The sequence below is a fragment of the Zonotrichia leucophrys genome, chromosome 6 (genome assembly GCF_028769735.1).
Source record: "Zonotrichia leucophrys gambelii isolate GWCS_2022_RI chromosome 6, RI_Zleu_2.0, whole genome shotgun sequence".
NCBI lineage: Eukaryota > Metazoa > Chordata > Aves > Passeriformes > Passerellidae > Zonotrichia > Zonotrichia leucophrys.
The window spans coordinates 21,725,569-21,752,132 of record NC_088176.1 but is presented as its reverse complement, the minus strand read 5'-3'; the positions used below and the strand labels follow the sequence as shown (position 1 = coordinate 21,752,132).

The 26,564-nt window shown below is 36.8% G+C and overlaps 1 protein-coding gene across 14 annotated transcripts in view; it reads right to left on the bottom strand.

Annotated features, from left to right (window-relative positions):
- The window catches only part of LRMDA (leucine rich melanocyte differentiation associated), a 606,751-nt gene that overhangs the window by 478,604 nt on the left and 101,583 nt on the right, over positions 1 to 26,564 (bottom strand). Inside the window, exon 1 of one of the 14 annotated variants that reach the window (XM_064716268.1) lies at positions 16,432 to 16,572. The exons of the other annotated variants lie outside the window; for them this stretch is intronic. Coding sequence (XP_064572338.1) covers positions 16,432 to 16,469 — 38 coding nt within the window. The 5' untranslated portion in view covers positions 16,470 to 16,572. Of the gene's footprint in view, positions 1 to 16,431; positions 16,573 to 26,564 lie in introns of those variants that run through there. 14 annotated transcript variants of the gene reach the window in all.

Here is a 26,564-nt window from a genome sequence, read left to right as displayed (position 1 = left end):
TTCACTTGTATGGATCTGTCAGTACAAACAGCAAACCATACTTTTAAACCAAGAATAAAACCACTAAAAAGACAACTTGGCTTTGGATTTTTTGATAGTGTCCCTCATGCAAAGAACATAAGCTATTCACATTCTTTTACCAACAACCTCTTTTAAATTTATAAATTGGATAGAAATTTAAAATAATATAAAAGATGTGTTATTGTGCATAATTTATCACTATTAAGTGTATAGACTAATTATCCTTAACCCAGCATACTCGTGATAAGAACCTGCAATTCACTTAGCAGATGACATTGGCAACAGTTTCTGATAGTGTTGGGGGCAGGGGGAAATGGAAAAAAAAATAAAATCAACATTAGCTGTAAATTTATCTTTCTTATTTATACCTGTCCAAGCTCAGGAAAAAGAAACATGTCTTAGATATCAGAAAATGAAGCCTTCAAACATTGCTACTCCACATTATCACACATCTGATTTTTAAAAACAGGAACAGCTGCATTTACTGATAAGAAAGCAGGAAGATGTTGTATGTTTTTGCACAGATGTTTGTAAAATCCTTCTTTGTTAAGCATATGTCTAAGAAATAAGCCACCTTTAATCTTCTCTAATGATTAAGTCAAATGAAATAAATGACATGACATAGTATCTTTAAAACATATACAAATGAAACAAATCAGCATTCCTGTTTTTATACAGAAAGGAAGTTATTTCAACTTTGTAACTTCACTTATCACAACTACTAAGAACTGATTAAAATCAATGAGATTAAATGTCAAGCAAATATTTATTAATACTACTAGAAAAGTATACTTACAATCACACTCTGTACATCAAAGGAGAATATGGGAGGACATCTCCCTTGTAAATGGGAGGTATTCCAAATAACTGAATTATGGATTAACAAAATATTAAAAGCAACCTCCACTTTACTGTGACAGCCTATATGATCATTTCAACTTTTCATTCTTCTTCATCATATAACTCAGCTAAGCAATTAGGGGGTCTGGAAAAATTCATTTTAAGAGAATAAAGCAAAGGAATGAACTTGTAAAAAGAAAACTCAGTTTTTATATTTTACTCCAGGTATGTACTTTATACAAGGTGCCATACATATAATATCCTCTCTTCACATACCCATAGGAAGAGTTCAGAGACAGCACATGTAACTGGGGCCTAGTGAACTTCTTGGAACCTAAATGAGCATGTCTCAAGTGAGGATTTGGGATATATATATTTACTTTTTTTAATAAAGCTCAGGTGGGTTCCTCTGAAGCCAAGTACTGTTTCAAGCACTGCATCATAAACTGCCAAACTCCATCTGAATAGTCCCAGACTACCCAACTGAATAATGTCATCAGAATTGAAATCTTTCACATAACAAAAAAAATCTTTACAGTTTGTCTAAACATTTACATAAAACCAGTCAGTCCCAGAGAAGCTGAATGCCCACCCAGAGCAAAAATTACTTGCATTCACATAATTGGTTCAGACAGGGAAGGGTCAATCTTCTTGAACCTGAAAGTCACATATTGTAGCATTTATGAATGGGCAAAACCCATGAGGAAAGAAACAACTTTAAAATCTTTCTTTAGAGGTGAGAGGCAGAGAATTCAGGAACTGTAGGACCCCAGCAGTCCCACCATGGATCAAAGCTGAGAAGGAAGCAGGGCTGCCACATCAGCACTGTGTGAAGAGGAAGAGTCAGGTTATCCCTTACACAGCACCCACAGCCTGGGAACTGGACCCTGGACACTAAAACATGACCTGAACTCCAGGCAGAAATCATCATGTGCCATTTAATACAACTGTTTGTTAGGCAAGCACATCAAAGGAGAAAACGGCTTCCTAGGGAGCAAAGAACTAAGCTGGCACTGCCAAATAGGAAGCATTTGAAATCACAAGAAAATAGCCCACTTAAGAATTGCCCCACCCATTAAGTAACAGCCAGTACTCCAGACTCTCTGAAGTCATCTCAGTTACAAGAATGCTGTAGAGAACTATGTACTGCATAATGTATTGTGTAGAAGAAAAAAGCAGAAAGCACATGCAAAATACGACCAAAAAACAATTTCAGATTTCTCTACCAGAAGTCTATGCAAGCTCCTATTTTCATTCAGAAAAGAAAAAGACTATTTTCAACAATGCCTTATTTTAAGAACCCATAAATGTTCAAAGATATTTTTCAGAATAGATCAATTCTTGCTTTAGAGCTGATGCTTAAAAATTCTGCATGTTAAAAAGCAAACTCATCATTTTACAAGCAACTCATTAAAAAAGAAATTGTTTTATCATTATATGAACTCACTCATAAATTTGACATGGACTTTATTTCTCAGTAAGTGCTACTCAAGCTTCTTCTTTTCTTGAATATGAGGAGATGGCTATTTCCAGCAAGAGCTGAAGACACAGCAACAATTAAATGCAGGTGGATTGCTCCTCCTGACATAGAAGATATTCCAGCTGGGGGAATTGTAAATGAAATCACTCAACAAACTAAAAAGCATTGCTTTCTGATCTCAGGACAGGCATATCAGTAGTAGGGCAGCCCTGTACCATATATTTCTGCCACATACTTCTGAAGTGTCAACTACACAAAACAGAATGTGAACTGGTCTTCCTGCTTAGACTCAAAATTAGGTCAGCCTACAGTAATGGCTTAAGATCAAGAAAACTTTCCAGCTGTTCATTAAACAATTAGGCTAAGACTCAACTCATGCAACTGAAATCATAAAACATAAAGAGCCTTTAATTACCACAATTCCATAGACATATGTATTAGAGGAGAAAGCATGAAGGTGAAATGGCTCTGTAACATTTCATTTTGCTGCTCCTAATAAAGTCAATGGCTGCCATAGACTTTCAGTGACAAAACGAAAGCCACAGCTACTATGAGTTTTAGAACATTAAGTCAACCTTTAGTACCACCAATGTCTATTTAAAAACAACCTAAATATTTTACAAGTTCAAGAAAAAAACCAAAACAACTACCATTAACTCAAAAGCAAGCAAATAAAAAAATCTTTGGAAGAAAACCAGAGGGTTAGTCATTTTTGAAGGTCTCTGTACTGTAATGATTCTTATTCCCAAAGGCAAACCAATAAAAGTGCAGCTAAATACTCAGCACAACAAAGCGAAGTCAAACTACAGAAGCACTGCTGCAAAGAAATATAAAAACCTACAATTAATTAATGAGCTAGAATTAGAACCACAGTTCTGCCGAGTCCCATTCTCTATTTGCTTTCCTCCCACTCTGTGCCATGGTCCACAGTGTAGTCTTGGGTTTCAGTGGGGACAGTGGGAGGCAAGAACAGATATTCTCAAATAGTAGAGGACAGAGCAGTACTGCTGATCTATCTAAATATACCTTTAACTGAAGAGCTCATGGAGGCACAATTTAGAGCCAGCAATAGGCAAGGTCATTTCAAATTAAAGATTTCCAGAAAGGCTATACAGAGCAAAGAGAAGTCCAAGCACATAACTATTTTTTGGTGCTTTGATTTTGTAACAGTGGTTTGTATTCAGCAAAGAATTTATCAAAAAATAACAGTGCAAGTACCAGGCATTGCTTGGCTTAACTAAAGCAAATCATGCTGTCTGCATGCTAAACCTTCTCACAGATTTTGCAGAGTCAACAATACATCAATAGTGACTGATTATATTAATTACCTTCTAGATTAATATGTGTGGCCTTTTCTGCTGTGTTGTTAGATGGAATAAAACCAAGAACTGATGCCACAGAATAGCGCAACTCAGACTTTTGCCATGAAACTTGACTAGTTTCTATGCTGCAGCAAATGGGAAGTTTTAAATGCTAACCCTCTATATCCCCTTTCATCCTTGGCAGACCATAGCAGAACAAACACACTCATTTCATGCACTGATTTCTCAGCTTAGCAAGGATCTAAACAAGAATTGTTTTCTGAGACTTTTAATCAGAAATAACACATCTCAATATTATCATGCCAAAATTATCTTGATCCTTCCTACCCCTCCTTCCTCATCTTAATTCTTCTGTTTAATGCAAATACCCTTGGCAGTAAGAAGAAATCATTCCTTTTTGTTTTGCTTAAAAGTAGAAAACAATACAAAACCACGGCAGAGTTTCTTCCAAAGCTTTGAGAAGTTTTGCTTTGGCACTTGCACAGTCAATCAGCACGATGATGTTGTTCAGTACAACTGGGAACAGAAATATGAAAGTCCATCTGGTGCTGGTCATAAGAATGAATGCATATTTTATCATTGAAACATAGTTTTACAAATCCACTATTTATTTTACTCAATATATCATCAAATTATATCACCCAGTTCCCCAGGTGGAGGCATGACAAGGAGACTGGAGGAAGGCAGGCTTACCCACCACAGCAACTTGACCTCGTACTGTATTTATCACAGCAGAAATACTGCCATTAAATACAGCCAGTTAAAGGGCTAGCTGTACAGTAACTATTTGTGATCATTTCATCTTTAAAAAGGTCACTAAATAAATTGGGGAGAGGGGAACAAGGGAACGAGAATAGAAAAGAAAGAATTCTCAGGGTCAATTAAAAATTTCTAGATCCAGAATAATAATTATCTGATAGCCAAAAAACCCACAGGATGTAGTTTTGGTACAAAGTATGCTTCAGATTTTCAAAAATTAATGCTAAAACTAGGTTATACAGTGTAGCTATACAACTGTTTTCATTCTCCTGAATCATTATCACAATTTTTCCACTGCAGAAACTTTTTCACTATCAGAAAATTACACAATAGTACTACTTTATCAAGAAGAGAACATTTTCCTAATTCAAGAAGCAGACACTCTTCATTAATGAAATGCTGTTTGATGTTAAGTGATCCTAAGTGAAAAAGTGGCTATATTTTATTTTTAAAATATTGTGCTGCTTAATTATGCTATAAAGTGAGTACTAACAAGGTATTTTCATCTGCAATATTTAAATTAGCTATCATAATCCAAAGGAGAGAGAAATAGAAACTGTGCTGAGACTGACAACCACAAAAGTACTCTGCTACTATAGTCTATACTTTGAAACTGTCCTTAAAAATATATCAATATCTAAATTGATTTTTGAATTTAAAAAAAATATTTTTCTGTTATCCTTCAGTCATCTTTGAAGGGTAAAGCCAATTTTAAAAGACATCTGTGTACAGTTATATTGGACTGTCTTCAGGCTGCAATTTGACTGAGGAAGGCTTCCAAATGACAAAACTGACACTGCACTAATACTATCATCTCCACAGGTTTAGCTCAGGCTCCAAAGTGATGTCAAGGGCAGATCAACATTTGAGATAATCCAAAAAATGATTCAGAGGATATAAACAGGTATAACTGCCTGATGTACATTCAGCTTCACATTCATAAAGGATAGCATTAATTTGACCTCTAGTATTCATTCTACTCTGCAATGTTAACAATTTGATCCAAACCTACAGAATTTTTTTTTCAAAATAATATTATAATATAAAGGAAGGAACGAGTATGGTGTGCTTAGAGAAATCACGACGCAACTGCAAGTAAGGCAATAAGAAATTCAGCTGATTATAATCTAGCCAACAGCATATTATCAAGGACTGATAGACTCTGCAAATATTTATAATCCCTAGTTTAGAACTCAAGTAAGGATTCTGGGGCTGGTTTTGTTTTTCTTCTTATTTCTGAGAGGAATAATTCCTGACATATTCAAAGACATATATACAACTACTAGGCAAAAATACAATATGCATATCATGGACAAGTTAATACCTGAACAGTAAAAAGAGAAAGAGAAAGCAAAATATAAAAGGACTCGTCAGACTACCTGTTACAATATCCCTTTAATCACGTTCACTATTATTAAAAGATTTGTAAATATTTCAACTGTAAGGGTTTTCTTCCCTGCCCCAATGTGTTACTGACCTTATTGGTGGAAAGTAACATAGGAATGCAAAACAACATTTGAAAATGGGCTTTTACTTAACAGAGCATTGTAACTATGAAGAATTTGGAATCCATTTAAATATCAATCCATATCTCAACATACAGTATGAAATGCCACCTATAGTGCAACTCCTTTGTGCTCATTAAAATATTTTCATCCTTTTTTTTCTTTTACTAATAATTTCTTAGGCTAGAATTCTAGCCTTTAAACAATATTTTCCAAACGTATCCTAACATAATTATACAAACCATCCTGTATTCCATTCTAATATACTATCCCTTTGTCCATCCCTCACTACAGGTATTACATAAATGGATACACAAATGAAGCTTATACAGAGGATTTCTGGGCAATATGGGAAAAACAGAAATTAAGAGGACTAAACTGTGAAAAGGCTACTTCTACCACAAAGCCCAAAAGAGCTGGGAAGAAAAAAAACCCCAAAATATGCAACACATCCCTGCCTGTCTACCCCACCAACAGAATAAGAAACCCCAAATCTGAGGCTGCAGCTTGCAGGCATGCTGTCCTCAGCCATGACTCCAGTTTAAGGCATTCCCATCTTTCCACATCCCTCCAGTTGTTTTCAGGCCAGTTTGCACAGCACACTGCCTGTCAGATATGCTAGGACAGCTAAGGAGGTGACAAAAGTGGAAACAAACAGAACTGAGAGAGGAAATATTTCCAATACTGCTGCCAAGAAAATGATACATAAAACATCACCTTCCCAAGTTTCTGTGAGTTTTATAGAATTCAGGCTTAAGTATTTCTTTCTGAGGCAACAGCATGTACAGGCAAACAGCTTTCATAGGTGAAGCTCCATGTTTATATCAAACTTAAAATTTAACATAGTAATAGACAGTTCATTTAACTAACTCTAAAATAAATCTTTAAACGTTAATAGAAAAACTGTTCTGTTTATTCTTCCTCCACTAAAACAAAAGACATTTTCACAATGGTAAAGCTAACCTTTTGCATAAAGCTGAGGATCACTTTTTTCCATAGGATGAATATCCAAATGGTTGTATTCGGCAGAAGGAGAAAAAACCCACACCACTTTCCAGGCGGCCTCTCACTGCAGTTGTACAGTCACCACAGATGCACAGCCCCAAGAATTTGAAATTGAGCATATTTCCACTTTTTAGCAGCCTGTGTTCCTACAAATAGCATATCCCTGGATTATTTTGTTCTTATCAATGTGTTTATAATTAATTATAGTTCTATAATTGGTTTCACATAGGCATTTTCACCTTTTAGATCTGCTGTGGACTCATAACATCAAACACACTAATGAAAAGCTTTACAGAAGACAATTAAAATTCACTTGAGAGTCATGTCTTTATTTCAATTTCAAGAGGGCAAAATACCAAACATTTCCCAGGACTTGACACTAGAATTAAAGAATGAACTATATAAGTAGAAAGCCAAATATAAACATGAAGTAAAAGCAATGATTAAAACACATTAAAGAGGAAGGAGGGCATTAAAGCACTGCTGTCTTCAATGATACAAGTGACTGGAAACAAAACGTTTCCCTTAGAAGTATGTGGGATGAAAATGGTGGCATTTATTCAGGGAACGACTCTACTCCTGATTATGGAGATAGATTTCCAATGTTAGGCTATAAAATAATCTGGAGGAGGAGAAACAGTAAAGTACATGAAGACCTAATAACAAAGTTATCAGCTATATAGTAGAAGAACAAGGCTGAATGAAGATGTAAAATGAGAGGTACAGTAGGTCATAACATTTTAACAGTCATTGATGGGAACAACTGTTTCCATGTTCTCTTCATTCAAATAAATCCTGGAAATTCCTTCTGAATAACATCATCATTTCAGCCAACGTGAAATTAAAATCCCTCAACAGGCAAATGAACCAATGCAAATTTCTGAAACAGAGCTTCTACTACAAAAGTACTCAGGTATTAAAATCTGCTTCTGGTAATAGGAAACTTTTCTGCCCCACCATTGGTCTCTCTCTACATTGCCATTCTGCCTGCTCCTTACACAGGCAAGCAACTCTCATCATTTATCTCCTCAACACAATGCCTTTGCAAGCACTGTGGTACAAGAAACACTTCAAGATGCACGCCTCCAGCACAGAATCTTCTGACTCAGTCCACTGAGTTACAATTTAAATGTTCAAAGAAAACAGAGATGCAATACAATTAGAAAACAGCAGACAGCAGAACAGAACCATGCAGGAAGGCAACAGCAGTGAGCTAGTTTGGGCAGCCAAGAGCTTTGCATGTTGCACCGGGTGGTGTTGATGCAGTACAATCCTGAAAGAAAAGCACTTGGACTCTGTGCAGCAGTGCACTAGTTATGGGAGCTAACACTAAGTGTTAAACTAGAATCATACAGGTAATCCTACATCCCTTCAGCTGCTGGGAGCCCCGAGCTGTGCGGCATGGTGCTGGGCCTCCAGCGAGGGCACAGCCCACTGTGCAGATGCCATCCTTAGAAAGGCGGCACCATTTTGCTCATTTCACCCCGTACCAGATTTTCTTCAATGAAAACAACTCTATGTTCCATTTCTACTGCCAAATAAAAGGATGTTTGCCTGAGAGCTCGCTGCTGCAGCCCTAGATAAAGGCAAGGCCACACAGCTGGTGCAATCAGCAGGCAGGAGCTGCCCAGGGCTCCTCGGGGGCAGTGGGAGGCTGTGCTCACCCCGCAGCCTGAGCAGCACAGCCCAGCCTGGCCCTGCTCAGCTCTGTTACTCCCATTCACCCTGCTGTGTCACCATATTTTGCCACTACTGCATCTCACCAGCAACATTTTTCTGTTTTACAGGACCTACAGTCTGTACTTGGAAATAATCTTTAGCTGTCCTCATGGGAAGGGATATAAAACTGAAGTGTGAGGCCAGCAAGAGTTCCCCTATTCAAAATCTAAGTGTTTCCTTTTAGATTCTCAAAATGATTTTCTCTGAATAAATTTTTGTTTGTTTGTGCTAGACTGTTTAACAACATTCAAGGAACCTTCTAGGAAATAGCTGAAGTGCAAGGACATCAAAATACCCAAACTATGCAAAAAGGCTGAAAAAAATTTTCAGCTCAAATAAAAGAAATAGTCCAATGGAAAACAGATCAATTGTTCACTAGACTGGATGAAACAGTTCAGCTTGCACACCATATACTCTATTCATAAATAAGTATTTTTTAAACCTAAGAGGACACAGCGGTGCATTCTACAGATGGAATGGCAAAGCTTTTACCTGAATTAAATATTAATAATTTTCATGACACAACTTTTTTTATACAGGTTTTTAATCTTTTTCTGTTCCTGTTGTGGTTTGTTGGGAAATATTTTTTTCCATGTTGGCAATAAAAGTAAACAAATTGCTTATTATGATAGTGGCTCATAAGGCTTTTAAGACAGCCTTAAATGTAGTTAAAGCTCCTGTAAGCGAAAATCGCATCTCCAGTGGAACTGAGATTAGACAGCATAAATTCAAAATACACTATTCATGGCAAAAAGAAACAGAAAAACAAAAGCAGTAGAGAGAAAATGCAAGTAACACTTGCAAATCCATTTTTTTTTCCTCCCTGTGTATAAACATATAAGCTGACTAAATGAGTAGGCTGGATAGTTGTCTTTTTTACACTACTGATAAAATTTTCATCACGCTGAAGAGTTTCAGGGCAGGCTAAATTACTTTTGCATACTACAGCATGCCTAGTACACCAGAAAGCAAAGTGCTGTTTCTGAAATTCCACTCTGTCTTCTCAAATCCATGCTTTTTCAAAACAATTTTCCCTCTCTCCCTTTGCTTTTTTCAGAAGGGAAGGCGGGGAGAAGATGAATACATTTATTACTCCAGTTATTTTGGAAAAATTCATCCTCTTCCAATTTGTTTATTCCAGAAGAATCTAGAACCTAGAGCATTTCCTGGCCAACCTCTCTAAATTTTAAATGCAGAAGCAATGAGAGCATATAGACAAGAGAAGCAGACCCTTTTCATTCACATGATGTCTCAAAGTTTCTTTATCTACAAAGACTTTTTTTAATGATCTCCAGTATCATAAGGCAATATTATCTCAACAGAAGCACAAGCAGGGAACAGAATTGGGTTACAGTCATGTAAGTATGCACACTCACAAAGCAGTCATTAATTAAGATATGCCTGACTGATAGCAGTGCAAGTCACTCCTGTGTACATGGTTTCTCAGGACTAGCATGTGCTTTTGGAATCTGGGTAGCCTTCTCCATGGCTCTGCCCCATTGGCGTTGATTATGTATGATTAATGGTTTAAAGGAATAAAAAGAGAAAGGTCAACTTCTGAGTTCAAAACAGAGCAGCTACATGGGGAGTAATTAAGATACTTGTGTAAGCATGATTAATAAGCACAAACTGGCACACTGTGCTCTAAACAAGATGCAACCAGATGGTTAGGATGAAAAGGATTTTTCCTAAAAAGCAATTTTTCAATGCCTTGAAAGTTGGCTTATTTTTCCCCTTCTAAGCCTTACACAACTCATTATCTACACATCCTAAAGGGAAGAAAGAAATAGTAACCCCTTCAACATTCCCCCTTTCCTGGCTTTTTTCATACAGATAACTACAGTTTGCATGTAAATGGATTCAACTCATCTTTGTTTAACGTTGCCTTTTATGTCGAGTTTCATGAATTGCTAAGCCTGACAAGGTTCACTGGGAGTCTTTTAACTCCCACCCACAAGTTCTCCCTGGCTGTCATGTGACTGGCAGTATAGAGGGATCAGCAATGGCATTTATGGGGAAAGCGGGAAGACAGGTGTCAGAACGGTCCAGCAGGCAAACCGAACGAACACTAATCAGCTCTGGTGTTCTTTTACAATCCATATCTAATTCACAAGTTTCATTCTTTCTGAAAAACAATTACTAGGTTTTGAAGTTCATTGTGCTTTTACTCAACTGTCTCTTCACATTAACGTAAGTGGGAACAAGAAAAAAAGAGTCAGCAGGCAAGGGACATCAAAAGATCTTAGAGAAGATGAAGGCTTTATTTTAAAGTAATATAATTACAGATGAGCATAATGTTTTACAATAAATTTAAATGTATAGTTACATCCTTATGCGCTAGGAAAATATTGGTTGGTTGTCTCTTGAGCTGAAACTCTGGTACATACAAATGACTTGGCTGAGAGAAGAAAAATAAAATCTCATTGCAACATCAAAGGAATGGATATTAAGGCAACAGTGGGAACAACAGAATCAGTACTCTGGGAAGTAGCTACACTTATAAGGCCCATCTCTGAGAAATAACAATAATAGTTTACAAAAGGAATATTTTGCACATTTCCAACTCCTCTTGGTTCAACATATTTATTCTCCATAGGTAAACTTTACCTCATCTTCATCTAGTTTATAAAAATTTTAAAAACCCAAAACCACAACTCCCCATTCCCCACCGACAAATCCTCTTAGAGTTTGAGTATATAATCTGGTAAAGCCTCAGCTAATCTTCATTGGTGGCAGTGTTACTGACTCCAGTATCGGGAAATTTGCTTTTGTGTAATGTATAATGTTAGGAGACATCTTAAATTCCAGCATGTTTTCAACTAAGTATAGATTTCTTAGGCACTTGATTTTCACCCCCACAAGAAGTTACAGGCACACAGCATCTGTTTCACAAATAATTATTTTCCTCCACGTAAATGGACATTCATTCAAGGACCTCTATACAGACAATAAATACTTGGTAAGTGAAATGAAAAAGGCCCTATACCAGGACCTCAATGTACCATCATGCCATTGTTCAGCAGCAGGGCTTGATGTTTATGTAATTTAAATCTAGAAATATTTCCTCTATGAGAAACACATTCAAACACACATTTTGATTGGAATCTCAATACAGTATTCAAGTGTTAAGTGACTTAAAAGTTTTCCTAATGTCTGATTTGTGATTCCAAGAATGGGATGGGCACTCACCTAGAGGTACAAGAGTATGGGAACTTCCAATCAATTAAGCACAGACAGATGAAAAGCATTTTTCAGTTCCATGTGAGTAAATTTTGGCACCTGAAAAAGCATCATGGTATGTAACTGCTTTCCCTTTTTCACTGAGCACATCTTTCAATTTCTACTAAGACAAGCCTGTATCAGTCCTCACTTTTACCACTACCCATTAGATAATGCTTCCTGGACAGGCAGTTATCATGAAATTCTATAACCAAGTCAACATATAGACTGCTGGCACATTTCAACTTTTGAGTTGTTAAAAGGAGAACATAAGTAAGTTAAGAAGGACAAATGATGGGCTAGCACTGCTAAGGACACACCTCTAGACCTAGATACCCATTGCTAAGAAACAGAACTAATTTAAAGCCACCCTATTGGGCTGCCAAGAGTTTGGCAGGAAAACAATTAATGCAACTCATCTCCTCAATCCCAATCTCACAGAATTTTCAAATTCGCTTTGCAAAAGCAATAAAAATAATATTGATTATGCCCAAAACTATTGTTAGGACAAGTTTCAGGAGTCCAAACAACCATGCTGAAAAAAGAAATCAAGCTCATGTGAAATGTGTGTCCATTAATATTTGTGTTATTAGTTTATATGGAATGAGCCAGACTATAGCTCCATCCCACAATCAATCATTCTTATATTCTCTTTCTGGGGTTTTCTGTCTATTGCACGAACAGAAAGTAAGTAAGAAGAGTAACGGGCATGGATGTCACTCACCAGTGCTGATAAGTAAATAGGAAAGAAAGCTGGATAAATAAACTTGTGCTAAATACATTCTACATATTGAGAGCTTCAGCTTCAGACTCTGATTACTGATCTCAGAACAAGTCTATGTATTCAACCCTGAATAGTCACTTTCCCCAAATTACCTTTTTTTTCTAAACCACAGAACATGCTGAACAATTTAGATACTACACAGAAGGCTTGGAGTTACAAAAACTGAAAGAGAAAATGTAATAAAAACAATAAATACACAGATTTTACTGTTTCATAATACTTCAGCTAAAAGGCTCCAACATTTCACCAAAATACTAAAGTATAGCAAAAATTTAAAATAAATTCTTTAAAAATAAGAGAATATATTTTCATTACCACTTAGAAAGGTTTTCAGATACATATTCATATGTGAACAGAACCAACAGTAAGCCCAAACTCCACTCTAGAAAAGCCTAGGATGATTCACCTTCAAGGGAAATCTGAGAAAGACTTAAACTATCCCAGGTTAACTAATCCAAGCGCACACAATGAGCAAAACCCCATTACATGCACACAAGTTAAGAAGTTGTCCCTGTGACAGAGTACCCAGACTCCACACAGAGTACACCCTGCTTCTCCTTAGCACCTCAAATTCAAGTCAGACAACCCTTATGCTCATTTTATGCTTCTTTGTTTCCTTCTCCAGCAGAAAATGCAGAGTATTCACGTTATCTTCATGGATTGAGCTCCATATTAACAAGGCTATTAAAAGCCATGCTTATGCCATTATTTTTTGAGTATTTTCTGCAAGACCACATCGGAGAGTGCTCTTGAATCAGCTGTGAAACTTTACAACGATAATAGTACATTTCTATCTAGTTTTGGTGTCTGAAATGACATCCTCAATAATGCCTGTGATTTCTCAACAGCTTAAAAGGAGAAAATTATCCAGTTGAACACAGAAACAATCGAAAACCAAAAGCCATTATGACTGCACTGGGGAAAAAGGCTCCACGCAGTGCTTTTGCAAAGATCCCATTTCAGACTACAATGCATGCTATGGACAAACACACCACATTTTCTCCAGACTGAAAACCAAATATCAGATTGTTGTAATCCTGTTTTATCTTTCTAAACCAGTCCTATCCTGGCAGCATCTCTAGTTCAAGCTAATTGTGAGTGACTTCAGACATAAGGACAATACTGTTCCACAACTCAACAAAACTGAGAACTGACAGGTAGATGACAGTCACCAAGCAGACTCTAGATTAGCTTCAGTTTTTTTGTTGCCTTCTTTTTGGGGGGGAGTGGGGGGAAAGCCCCTCAAGGCATGGAAACTAGTGCATAGACTGCAATGAGATATGCAGATAAAGTCCATATGGTCAAAATACCCTGATTTTCAAGCAAGACTCAACCAGTATGCAAAGATGTCACTGAGTGATATCAGTAACACAGATAACCAACAACATTTTTGCCAGTAACAACCTTTAATCATCTGTGTCTCAGTGTTTTGAAGTGATATATTTCAAAAATGTCAAAACTCAGTGAAATGTGGTACTAAAATTAATAGTCTGTTTGCTTTCCCTATTGATATACCAGGTTTCAGACTGTCAAAGTGCTTTTAGTTGTAAAAGAAAAAGTACAAAGTTGTTTTGACAACTACAAAAAGATTTATCAGTTACATGTACCTGCTGAAGTACCTAGATTCTCAAAGTGAAAAAGCCTGTATGCAAGGTTCTAATACTCAAAGTTGTCAAGTGAATATCAATATATTAATCTCGCAAACAATACAAACTTTAAACTATTTTATCATATAGCACATTGCCTTGAGCTAAACTGTGTTACTTAACACTACTAAATTAATTTTCTATCTCTGCTTTCCTTTCAGTAGGCATTTCTTTCATGCTTGCAAAACTTGAGTTCATCTGTATTATAGTGGATTTATTTCTCTCTAAGCCATACATGTGTAATATACCTCATATGTATGAGTATACAGCAAAATGCATGTAACACACAGAGAACAATTCACATTCATATTCTCCATTCCTTATCTAACTCACTTGAGCTAACATTAACAGAATAAGCACAGAAAGAAAAATTCCTGAAAAGATTAGATTTCAAATTCACACCATGACACTAACATTATTATTAAGCAAAAAATTAGTTTTATAGCATCTCATCAAAATCCTTTGCAATGTGGAAAAGAGGAATATTCACATCTGTTAAATTGCTGAGACCACAAATAACAAAGCAACAAAACCCTTTCATATACAATTGTTCAAATTTATTATTAGACTAAATAATGCTTATAAATTTCCGTTCCCTTTTGAGTCTAAATTAAGGCATATCAGTTCATCTTAGCAAGTATTCCTTAAAGGTCTAAGTGTCTGCAAGCTCTTTTACATTGGTTTTAAGAAGCTCTGATAGAAACAGATTTCTATAACAAGTATTCACCATTGACAGCAAAAACAGCAGAAGTGGACAACAATAAACAAATTACATTTACAGTTTAAGCTTCAAATTCCTAAAACACACCATGCAACCAGTAATGCTACTTTATGAAAGATGGATTTAATACTATAATTATAAATTTTATCAGCTAAATAGTTGTGACTATATTGGAGTTCACAAGTTACAGTGGATGTAATTATTATAAAATATTTTGCTTAAACTTTAATTATTTAAATTTACTACCTTATTTTATTATTGCACTAAAATATTCATTAAGAATTATCAAGCACTGCTCCATATAATTCTCTAAGATCTCTCTGCTTCTTACATATAGCATCACTAGAGAACACCAAGATTTTTAGCTCACATTTTTTCCCTTATATTTACTACAAAGAGAATTAAACTTTCCCCAGAGTTTTATTCTTCATATCAAATTGATATGACTGATAATTAATTAGTACTACTTGCATTATATGATAGAGCAAGGACAGCTAATAAAGCACTTGGAAACTACTGCAGGTTTCCTCCCTTCACTATCCCATGCAAATCTCAAAAAACATTCTCCAATCTGACGAATTCTCATCTCATGTCAAGCTCAATAGAAAGCTCATTCTTTTACCTGCACTTGGATTAGAAACTAAAATGGACCCCTCTTCCACCACCTAATTCCAAAGTATGTTTCTCTTTTAAGCCTTAAAACCCTTACTTCTAGAATCAATTAATAATATCATCCTTAAAACAACCACATGAACAATTCTGCAGTCACTTTATCCACATTTATTGTATAATGAAACAAAAGGACTACTATGGCTTGATCATGAAGGGACCCCAGTGCACTACAAAGCTTAAATTATTCAATTTCACAAAATACACCATTATATACCTTTAACTATCAGCAAAAGTTAAGAATGTATTTAGTTAATAAAAGCAAAGAATCATTTTTCTTAGGTTATAACTTAATGCCTCAAAGAAGCTTACTGCCCACAACTACATAAGCTTTACCTGAAGCTCTCTCATACACAGTCTCAACAGGAAGACAAATTTTCTCAAATATGCCCAATAATGAAATGTTTCTCCAGAACCTGCAAGCATTACACAAAAAACATGCAGCAATTTAAATCATTGACTGTGTAATAATCACTAGTTCATCACCAATCTATTCCATGTAGTCTCTCTCACGAAGGCTTAAAAACTTCAAGAAAACCCCATGCATCTAAGTTCAGTCTCCAAAAAGAATCCAAAAAAGAAAACAAAAACCTTCTATCTCTTACACTCAGAATAAAATCCTCCTAGCAGATAAGGCTGATGCAAAACATTTGTTTTTCAGGTACAATAAAATAGCAAGGCTATACCTAGGAAAAAGAAATCACACTTGGGCAACATCAAAACAAGAAACCACAGCATTACCTCCTTTGGTAGCAGCACACAGTCCCAAGCTCCCACATGCAAACCTTTCCTTTTAGGGACTGAAGATTATTTCCACCAGCAGAGCATCTCTGTTTTGGTTGAAAAATATTTTTTCTAAATTCTTCTTTGGAAGTGGTGAGCTTCAGAGCAAGAAAACTTTTTTTCTTTCCACCAAAACCTTGCAACTGAAAGTAGTAAATGGATTCCACACACAAACTTAAAAAGAGAGGCCCAGGTGGATGCTATATAAGATTTAGAAACTGAAACACCTGGGACAGAAAAATCTTTTACCCTTTTCAAGTGATTTCAGCTGTGGCCAAGGAACAGGGTAAGGGGTCCTTGTTTGCTACTGAAAAGCAAGGATTAATGACAACCTGTTTCAGAAATTTGCTTTCCCTCTAGACCGCTATGTACTGAAAGCCAAAAGACAATGAGCTAAAAAAGATAACACTTCTCTCTCACAATTCACCTTCGCTTTTCTCCTGTGCTGCAGAGGCACTATGGTCACCTTCTGAGGAATGGTTGACTTCTGTTTTTTCCACAGTATTTATCACCATTCAAAATTAATTGTAGGTAATTCTCATTATTCTGACAATTAATTATAGCACCAAGCTGGTAAATACAGCTAACCTTCTGGCTTAGCACAGTATAAAAGGGGATCAGAGGAGCAGTGAGAAGGAGCAAGTGATCAAATTCCAGGCAGCACCTTTCATTTTAAAATGCCAAGTAGAAACACCTGTGATTGTCATGAGGCAAAGAGGTCAAGACTGTGTCTGATGTGTTTATTTTGGTAGAATTAAGGCTGGTAAGCTGCAAAGCCATCCCAGCTCTCAAATTGCAGCCTCTCCTCCAGCCTAATGAAGGCTTGTCATAAAAGGGCTACTGTTTGCTATGCTTCAAGCAGATATTCAGAAATACAAGAATATTGAATACAGGATAGTTGGAAGTATGACCATCTCTTTGTACAGCTGAAGAACACGAAATGTTCTGTTTTGAAGCAGTTCCCCTTGAGGCCATATGTCCTTACAGGTTCACTTCGATCCTGTGACTATAAATGTCTGGACTAATCACTTCTCTTTTCCTGTGGAGTCCTACCCTGCCTGCCTAGTGTTCAAGAACAGCAGGTTTTCCTTTGCCCCTTAGCCTCACTCTGACACCACCAAACTTCACACTGCCTGTTCTTGGAGCCAATTCTCTCTTCAGTATTGTATGCTGCACCCCCCTCACAGCCACAAGGTTGGCAGGCGCTAAAGCTGGGCACCTCCATCAGCTTTATCTACTCTCCCACCCAGGAATTTACTCACCCACAGTTATTTGGGGAGATTATGCAACACAGAGTGGCACTCTGTCTCCATGGCTAACAATCTAAAAATACATTATTTTCCATAAGGAAAAAGGAAAAGCCTCAGAGAAGTACACCGTAATTATCCTAAAAGAGTTACTACAATAGGTGTCTATATTCACAAAGCAAAGCTATTGTCAGAAGCAGAAATCTGCACATAGCAGCATCATGCTGTTCGTCCAAGATGTGTGACTCCTGGTAATACTGTAAAATTATTTATACATATTGTTTGGACACAAGCTGGATTCACCTTGTGAACTACATGCCACCTAATGTTCCATTCTACAGCTCAAAACAACCTGCTATTCACTTTCTAAATCCTTCTTATGCCACGACAAAAAGAAATTAGGCTCTTCTACACTGATACAGTTCAGAATAAAGTCAAAATAAATGCCTCTCACTTCACAACTTTTAGATCAGCTGTAGATTCTTTTCTTTCAACATCTCTGCTTAGGGAAATAGCTGTTGCTAATGCTGTGTCTGAGAAAGGCAAGTCAAGCCAGATTTACCAAAAGACTACCACAGATGTTTCTCAAAAGTGATTGAAAAACAAAAACTGAAGCAACACAAACAAAAACAGTACAAAGGCCAGACCACAGTCCTGAAGTAAAAAAAGTAGTGATGCCATGAACCAGACAGACAGAAACAGTGCAGGAAGGCAGAAACAAAGAAGGAAAATAGGATTATGATAAAGGAACAGTAAGGTAATAAGAAGACTTTGTTTAAAGTATTATGAGGAGTACATCCATCCAAGCAAACAGTGAGGTCCAAATTGAGCAGACCTCCAGAACAAAACACTGAATGCTAAGGACCCAATGTCCAACATTAGATGCTTCTAGAGAATTTTAATGGCTATTTGGTGTAACCTGTTTCCAAACACTGGATGCTCAGCAGCAGATGGAGCACATCAGATGCACCTCTGAGGAACATCCTCCAGTTCAGCTGTGGTTGAAAAGAATCCAGACTCTGCAAATCCAAACACCTGGAAGAGCCAAAATGGTGTCTCCAAAGCACAAGCCCAATCCAGACTAAGTGGGCAATGCAGACACATGCTAAAAGTCAGAGAGAGCAGGAGCAGTACTAGTTCTATGGACAGGACAAGGCTAAGGACCTAAATGAACAGTTTGGCCACAGAAGCAAAGTATAAACAACATCGTTTGTTGAGAGGCAGAACCAAGATTGTGCATGCTGAAATTACGACATTGTTAAGGCTACTTTGTATAATCTAATTTATGCTTAGGAAGCAGTTTAATACATTAAGCCATTCAAGAAGAAATATGATGGTAAAACAGGACTTGATCCAGAGAACTGCAGTATAGTTCAGAATTTAGTGCCTGTTTTCACTCTTACAAAGTAATCTGTAATTGCTACATTTTTGTTTTTAAAAAAGACTTTTTAGTCACCAGTTTACATGTTCTGAATGGAACAATGAAGTTCAGTATGATAAAATCTACACACAGTAAATTGCATTAAGCTACTAATTAGCAGTTTCCTAAGCTACACCTGACACATTGAATCTATGACACTATGAGGAAAATTATAAGTTCTGTGGAAACCAAAATTTATTTGTACATTTCTTCCTTTTGCTAACAGTGAAAACCAAGGACTGGAAGGATTCCACCCCATAACACTATTAGGAAAAGGGCTTAGATTTGATTACTAAATATGAAGTTATCTTTGCTCATTTTGGTTAGATTATTGTATCCAGTGAATTAGCATTCATGAGTCTAAGACTATACAAACTAGTGCTTATGCAGCAAAGGAAACATGGCAATATTTGTGAACAGATTGTGTTCTTGAGGGTTGCCATGAGGAATTGGTCACGTGATTATTGGAGCCCTTGCAAGACCAGGACCAAGCTGAATCCAGTAAAACATCCAGCAAAATGGCTAAGTAAGCATTTTACAGGCTCCATTCAGTGCTGATATGGCTGTAGGCTGTCATATAGAATCTAAACTCTTCTCCATCTTCTATTCATTGGTGTGTCCTGAGCAGATGGAATTTGACAGTGATAACAGTGCTTTCTCTTAGCCAACTTTTTCAAAATCATTTCCTCCATCTTTATGAAAAATATGGTAATTTGCTCATGTTTCCGTGGAGGAAAGTCAATAATTAAATGCAAGGCAGTGCAAACAAGCAAGTAAAAGAAGGGCAATAGCACTGACCACTCAGTTCCATTCCTGCCCAAATGCATCCCAGTCCTCTGCATTAGAACAGAGACTGCAGTGATCCAGAATGTACTACCTAGTACTCTTATTAAGCACAGCACTTAGGTATCACTGTCCACACTGAATTTCTCCAAAGGCTGTTTTACCTCTTTTTCTTTTTTTTTTTACTATATAATGGCCTACTTACGTGTATCTCCTTATACTTATTAGGAAAGTATTCCCTGATTTTCCACTGAGTCTACTACATGGACAGTCTAATTGCTGAATTACGTATGGCACTGCTGTCCGTCTCAGAGATACAAATGTCTTTCTCCTACAGCCAACAAGCCAATAAAGCCATTTAGCTCTAAGCTTACACAACAATAAGCAACTATACCTCCATCTCCCGAACACTCCTACAAGCAAGTTTTATTTTTCCTTGCAAGCTTTCAGATGGATACCTCTGTCTAAATTTAATTTTAAAAATCAGTATACTTTCATATCACATTGCATAAGGCTGATGGCATAAAAATTAACCTTCATCTTAAGACAAAACTCTTCATAAGACAAAGCATCTCATTTGTAAAAGCCATAAATATTTTCAGGAGAGCTATATATATGCAAACACTGCTACCACAGGCAGTTGGACTTGGCAGTTCATGCATAGGTGGATTAAAAAGAAAGGGCAGGGAATGGGTCAGATGCAGAGGAAGAGCTGGTCACTTCATTTATTTACCTAATCTGCTTGGCTATTGCTGGCCAAGTTTGCTCTTGGAACAATGAGAAAGGCCAATTAATTTATCAATCTGTACTCCTCTCTGCCATAACATATTTTCCCCTTGCCAACAAAAAACGTGTCCATTATCAGCCAGGTCCCTGTCCTCCCAGGCAGCTCGTGCAGCTGTATAATTACACTTCTTCCCTTGACAACTTGCATGATTGTTTTCCTAACAGTATATTACTTCGTTAGTACTTTCCAATATACGTTATTTTTAAACTGTCACTTTTGCCCAACTCATCCCAATTCGCACTCGTCTGTTTATCATAACAATCATTAATAACTGTCACTCCACGCCATCAATTTAACGAACTCACTCCCTCATTAGCATGTTCTAGCATTTGTTCCGTAGAAAGGCTGATTATTTTCTACAACAGGCCAAGCCAATTACTTTAGTGAAATGGAATCACATTAATCAAAACTTAACAAGGTGGCAAATTTAAAGATATCAGATTGCAAAAGACAGCATAACTAATATGTCAATGTCAGAGATACTACGTAGGTATGCAGCAGCTGTACTAAATATATCTCTTCACGAAGGCCACATGAATTTTGACATTTCATATGATCTGACAACTACCAAAGTGATATTAGAAGGCTGGAGGCTGGGCTGAGCTGCTCCCAATGGCTTCAGCACATTCTGGCAAGGGCAGCAAAGAAATGCAAAGAGTGAGGAGAAAAGGGAAGTGGTGACTACATACGTCCACAATGCCTGGTAGATGGCACTTTATCATGTTCCTCTATGCCAAGATATTTTCTTTTACACTTTAAATGATGATGCTCATCAATTGTACCCTGACAGCTGCATCAGAACCAGCTGTAAACATGCAACATCCAGCAGTGTGAAAATATGCTGACACAACAAACACATATTAGTTTTTACCTTTTGGTCTACATTGCAGAGAGGATGGAAGATTCTTCCCTCAGCATCTTTTTCCTTTTAATGAGTAAGTTCACACTTTTATTTTTCTCTGTCACTTTTAAAGGTTTCAAGTTGAAGAGCCTGCATCCCAAATCTTCACACAATCCAACAGTTCAACCACTTCTAAATATACTTTATTTATGCAGCAGCAGAAGGTAAGCACTAAACATTAGTCCTTACCAGTGGGCAGGAAAGTACAGCTTTGTTAAACACATCTCAATGCTCTTTGGTTTTCCATACAGAAAGAACCAAATGCTCATGGCTCATTTAAAAACAAAAAAAAAAAAAAAAAAAAGGGAAAAATATCCCTAGGCTTACAACTTCTGTTGTATAATATTATTAAGCTTGGTTATATCATACAGTTCAAGAAATTGCACAGTGATTCATTTTTTACAGCTTAAATAGCTATTTGCTTCAGTTGCCAGGTTGAACATGATAAATGTATATGATAAAAAAGAACAAAGAGAAGGGCCAGTTCTTATAAACCTACAACATTAGTCAATGTATTAACCCATTCCTTTCTAACTGTTGGCATTTTAGTGTTCATCATGCACGAGTCTGCTCACTTCAACCTGTGTCCTGCTAAGTATTTCGATTTGGACAAATATATGATTATACAAAGAATTGCTCATTTTTGTTAACCTCCAAACTGCCAGTACTTTTAAGATGCAATATTAAGCCATCACCAAATCCAAACTCAGAGGAAAACTAGACTAAAACAGAGTTCAAAAATCACCTCACCCATCTCATATTTGTTGATATAATCATGCTTATGCAGTTTTTAGTCAAAATTAAAAAAAAAAAACACTTGTGAGAAGGTGAACTCATTTTCCCATTCTCATGTTTAACAGTACTTCTTGTGAGGAAATTTCTCCTTATATTCAGTCTATATTCCATCTGTGAGCATTACTTGTTATTCTTCCTCTAATGACTTTGAAGAATAGGTTGTTACTAAAAAAAGGCACTGACCATTTTTGACATATTTGCAAGCTTATACATTTCTTCCTCTCAACACCTATCATACTTTGAATTGTTCCAATTTGCTTTTAGCAGTCAAAAATGCCATTTTAATTTCTAAGATAATACTGTAATGTAGATACCTAAGTAATTAGAATTTTTGCCAAGTTAAATTAATTCACTAACACACTTGTCCTGCTTAGAAATACTTGTCCCATATGATATCAACTAGTATCTTTTGGGTTCCTTATTTCTTATTAAATTCAAATGACACGTTAATAGATATTAAACCTTTATGTGAGAGGTGTCATAACCTAAGATTTAAATGTAGGATTGATTTGTCTAGATACACCAATTGTTAATATTAATGCAAGCATTTCTGGAAATCAAATTAAAAAGTGTAACAGAAACAAGATTTTCTACATTTGAGCACACAAGTGCAGGAGAACAGGAAGTTCAGATTGTTTTGAGGGACCCTGGTGATAGAACTAAAAGTGAAACTTTCTCTGCAGATGATGAAATACTCTTCTTTTTCAACTGGCATTTTCATGATTACAGGAAAGTTAATAAGATCAATAGGAAACAGCAACTAAAACACCATCTTGTTTCACATTTGATAAGATATCAGCAGATTTATACTCCTCATTCTGGATTTTCTTGATCCAAGGCAAGAACTAAGCCTTCACATCACCCAAATAACTCTCTGGTGTTTCAGTTGTCTCTACAGACACCCTGCAGCACACAGACAGTCGAGGTTCACCAAACCACCGAGTGCCCAACTCCAGCTGCAGCAGCCCCGAGGACAGGCTCAGCCAGCCCTGCACCCCTCTGGGCACCAAGGCTGTAACAGGGAGCACTTCTCCTTCCACCCCCACCCAACCACCAGCCTGCTTAAAGAAATATTCCATTTTCCTCACAGCAATCACCATGATAATAATAAAATATGCTTTTCCACCTTTACTCCACTATTCAGCAAAGAACTTTTAAAGATACTACTTTAAGGTTTAAAATGCATGTTAAAACAACAGCCTACATTAAAATAATGGATTAGTGTATCAAATTATTACCACTAACTACTATTTTTGAACTTTATTTTATTAACTTAATTATTGCTTACAAGACTCCCTCCAAAGCAATATATTCATATCTCTTTCCTTTTGCTACCTTATTCTTTCATATCAATTAATTTCCAAAGACGACTACTTGAGCAACTCTTTGTAATGGTTCTCACTCTGTATGAATAAATTATGCATAACAATATAGCTCTGTTCACAATCATTCAAGGTAGAATACATTCTCATCTGATATATAACAATTTGGAATTGACCTGCTAAATATAAAAGTAAATAACAAAGTTCTCTACCACAAATTATGCTTAAAGCTCCATTGTTACCCATTCCTGTGCATCACTTAGCTAGAAATGCAGGGACGACTTTTTTAAACCTTACACTATGAACCCTGGCATCTTTGAACTGCTTCCAGGAAGGATGTGGTGTACATATTAAATAAGTATCATGAGTAGGAAAATTAAAGCAATTGAAATGAAATTAAATTTTGGGATTTGGAATGATCCATTTCTTTCAAGATACATGTAAAAACTTAGCTGCTGCCTTTTCAGCGTGTGCTGCATGTTCTGTCTAAGATTAATCCCACAGGAGGTTTTTTTATTTCCTACTCTGCCTATCTTTCATCTTCACCCCAGACTAAGCAGATGGATGTGAATTCAAAGTTTTCTGATCTTTAGCACAAGTTATGGAGGGTTATCTTTGGCTGTATATCTTTCTGCTGGCAGCACTCCCTTGGTGATGAAGGATTAACCACCACAGCTGTCTCTTCCCAGAATGATGCAGTGCAGCGCTCCTCAACACGACAGCATCACTTAATCTTAATGTCCGCTCTTCCAGCGCAGCCGCGCAGGACAAAGCCAATCAACATCAGATGCCACCAAGATGGACCTACTGCTTGGCCCTGGAGTCTTTCACCCTCACACACCTATTAATCAACATCATCCAGACCAATCCCAGTGTTCACTTCTTTCAAACCACAGTTAAACTAAGCTGGGTTTTATATTAACAGACCGAGAGATATAGAAATCTACCCACAGATAAAGCGTGCATAGGCAGAACTGTAGAGCAAATTCCAATCAAGTTTTAAACCTCCTTATTTACAAAACAAAGGTGTTTATTTTGTTTTAAAGCATAGCTACCAGAATTTCTATTTTTACATACTGAAATTCACTAATAAGAAAAGCTGCCTATTATCTTTCACATCTACAAACACTTAAAGCATAACTACATCTTGAGCTTGATGTTTTTATGAGGAATTGTTCTATCCCACAAATACAGAATGCACATTACCAGAAGTTCCTCAGTCTTCTGCAGACACATATTATCTTCCCAAGATTTATTTTCTCTACTTTAACCTATTACATGCAGACTGTTTAGTATTTTCCCCTCTTCTATCTGCTCCCCCCGGTTCCAGAGCAATTATAACACAACTCCTTCCTTTATGCCTCCTCCCCTTTTTAAAGCTAGCAAGTTCTCAACAGCAAACGCAATAAAACAGTAAATTATTGCAAGAGTTTACTAAACAAATGCAACCTAGTTAAATTTAGAAAAATCTTCGCTTTTGCTTACATTTGCAATTTTACTGCTGAACTACTGGTATTTCTTACTTATGCAACATTAAAATGTATAAGAAATCCTCTTGTGTGCTATATGCAGCAACTACTCTTGATTTATAATACCCAATTTAGAAAAAAAACCCCACAACTAAACCTGATTTAAATCACAGATTACTCTGTAAAACACAAGCAAGGAACTATTCCAAATCCTAAATGTAATTTAAACATATTTATATTTTACAGTGATATATTTTCCCCCATTCCTTGTCTTACTACTGTAAACTTTCTGTAATTATATAAGCAATTTCCCTGAGGTCACAACATTGATCACAGTTATATATTGCTCAAGTATTACAAAACATAACTTGCAATAAAATATTGCTGGACATCACTACATAATTTCACACAAAGAACTGCACAACTGAAGTTCAAGAGTGCTGAATTTGGCAATGGGGTGTTTTCAATAGATTATTCATTTCCTTCTCGTTCCACCATTAAAAGACTATTGTTGAAATATCACTAAAAACATTAAGTTCCCACATCTTGAAATGTGTAAGAGGGCAGAATAAGGGAGAAGAGCACAGGAAGCAGTTTACACGGGAAGCCAGGGCACACGATCCCTCTACGTTATTGCTTTCCTTCACTGTAGCGTCACCCCACAAAGTGTCACCATGGCAAAATACACTGGAAGGGCTCACAGTAGAAAAACCCCACAGGAGTGCAGCTCAATTTTTAGTGTTTCTGGTTGAGCAAGAGTTCTCACACACTTAATGAGAGGAGAGTTCACAGCTCTCAATGCACTATGCAAATAGATGTTATTTAGGAGCAGTTAGTGTTGGCATGTTGCACAGCTGAGCTGACGCACCAGTCACTGAACACTAGTTAACAAATGCAAGGCTCCCCTTCGGGAAGTCACTTACAAAAAAAGGAAATGAAGAATTGAAGATAAGGAGATGGATATTTTAGTTTACTGTGCAAAAGCAGTGGCAATAAAAGGCTGAAGACCAGTCATTCACCATGTATATTATACAAACACAGCAAGCAAACTGCAAGGATTTGCTTTGATACTGATCTCACGTAGGTTTCAGCAGGTTGAACTTATTACCTATACAGGGAGCTCTCAGAGAGCATTCAGAGTCATCCAAATTGATTAGCAACCCACACTTTCTCAACTAACTTCTCCATTTCAAAAGCATAAAATGTCACCCCCTCTTAGACCTGCCAGCCAAAACAGTCACCTGGCTGCAACCAAACCAAACCAACTTGTCGATAGATGCAAAAAGACCCAGTGAGTCAGCAGTAAGCCACTGTGGAGACTGACTGAATTCCCCAAGGGGCAGGGTGGGCCTGCAGGCCCTCTCTAG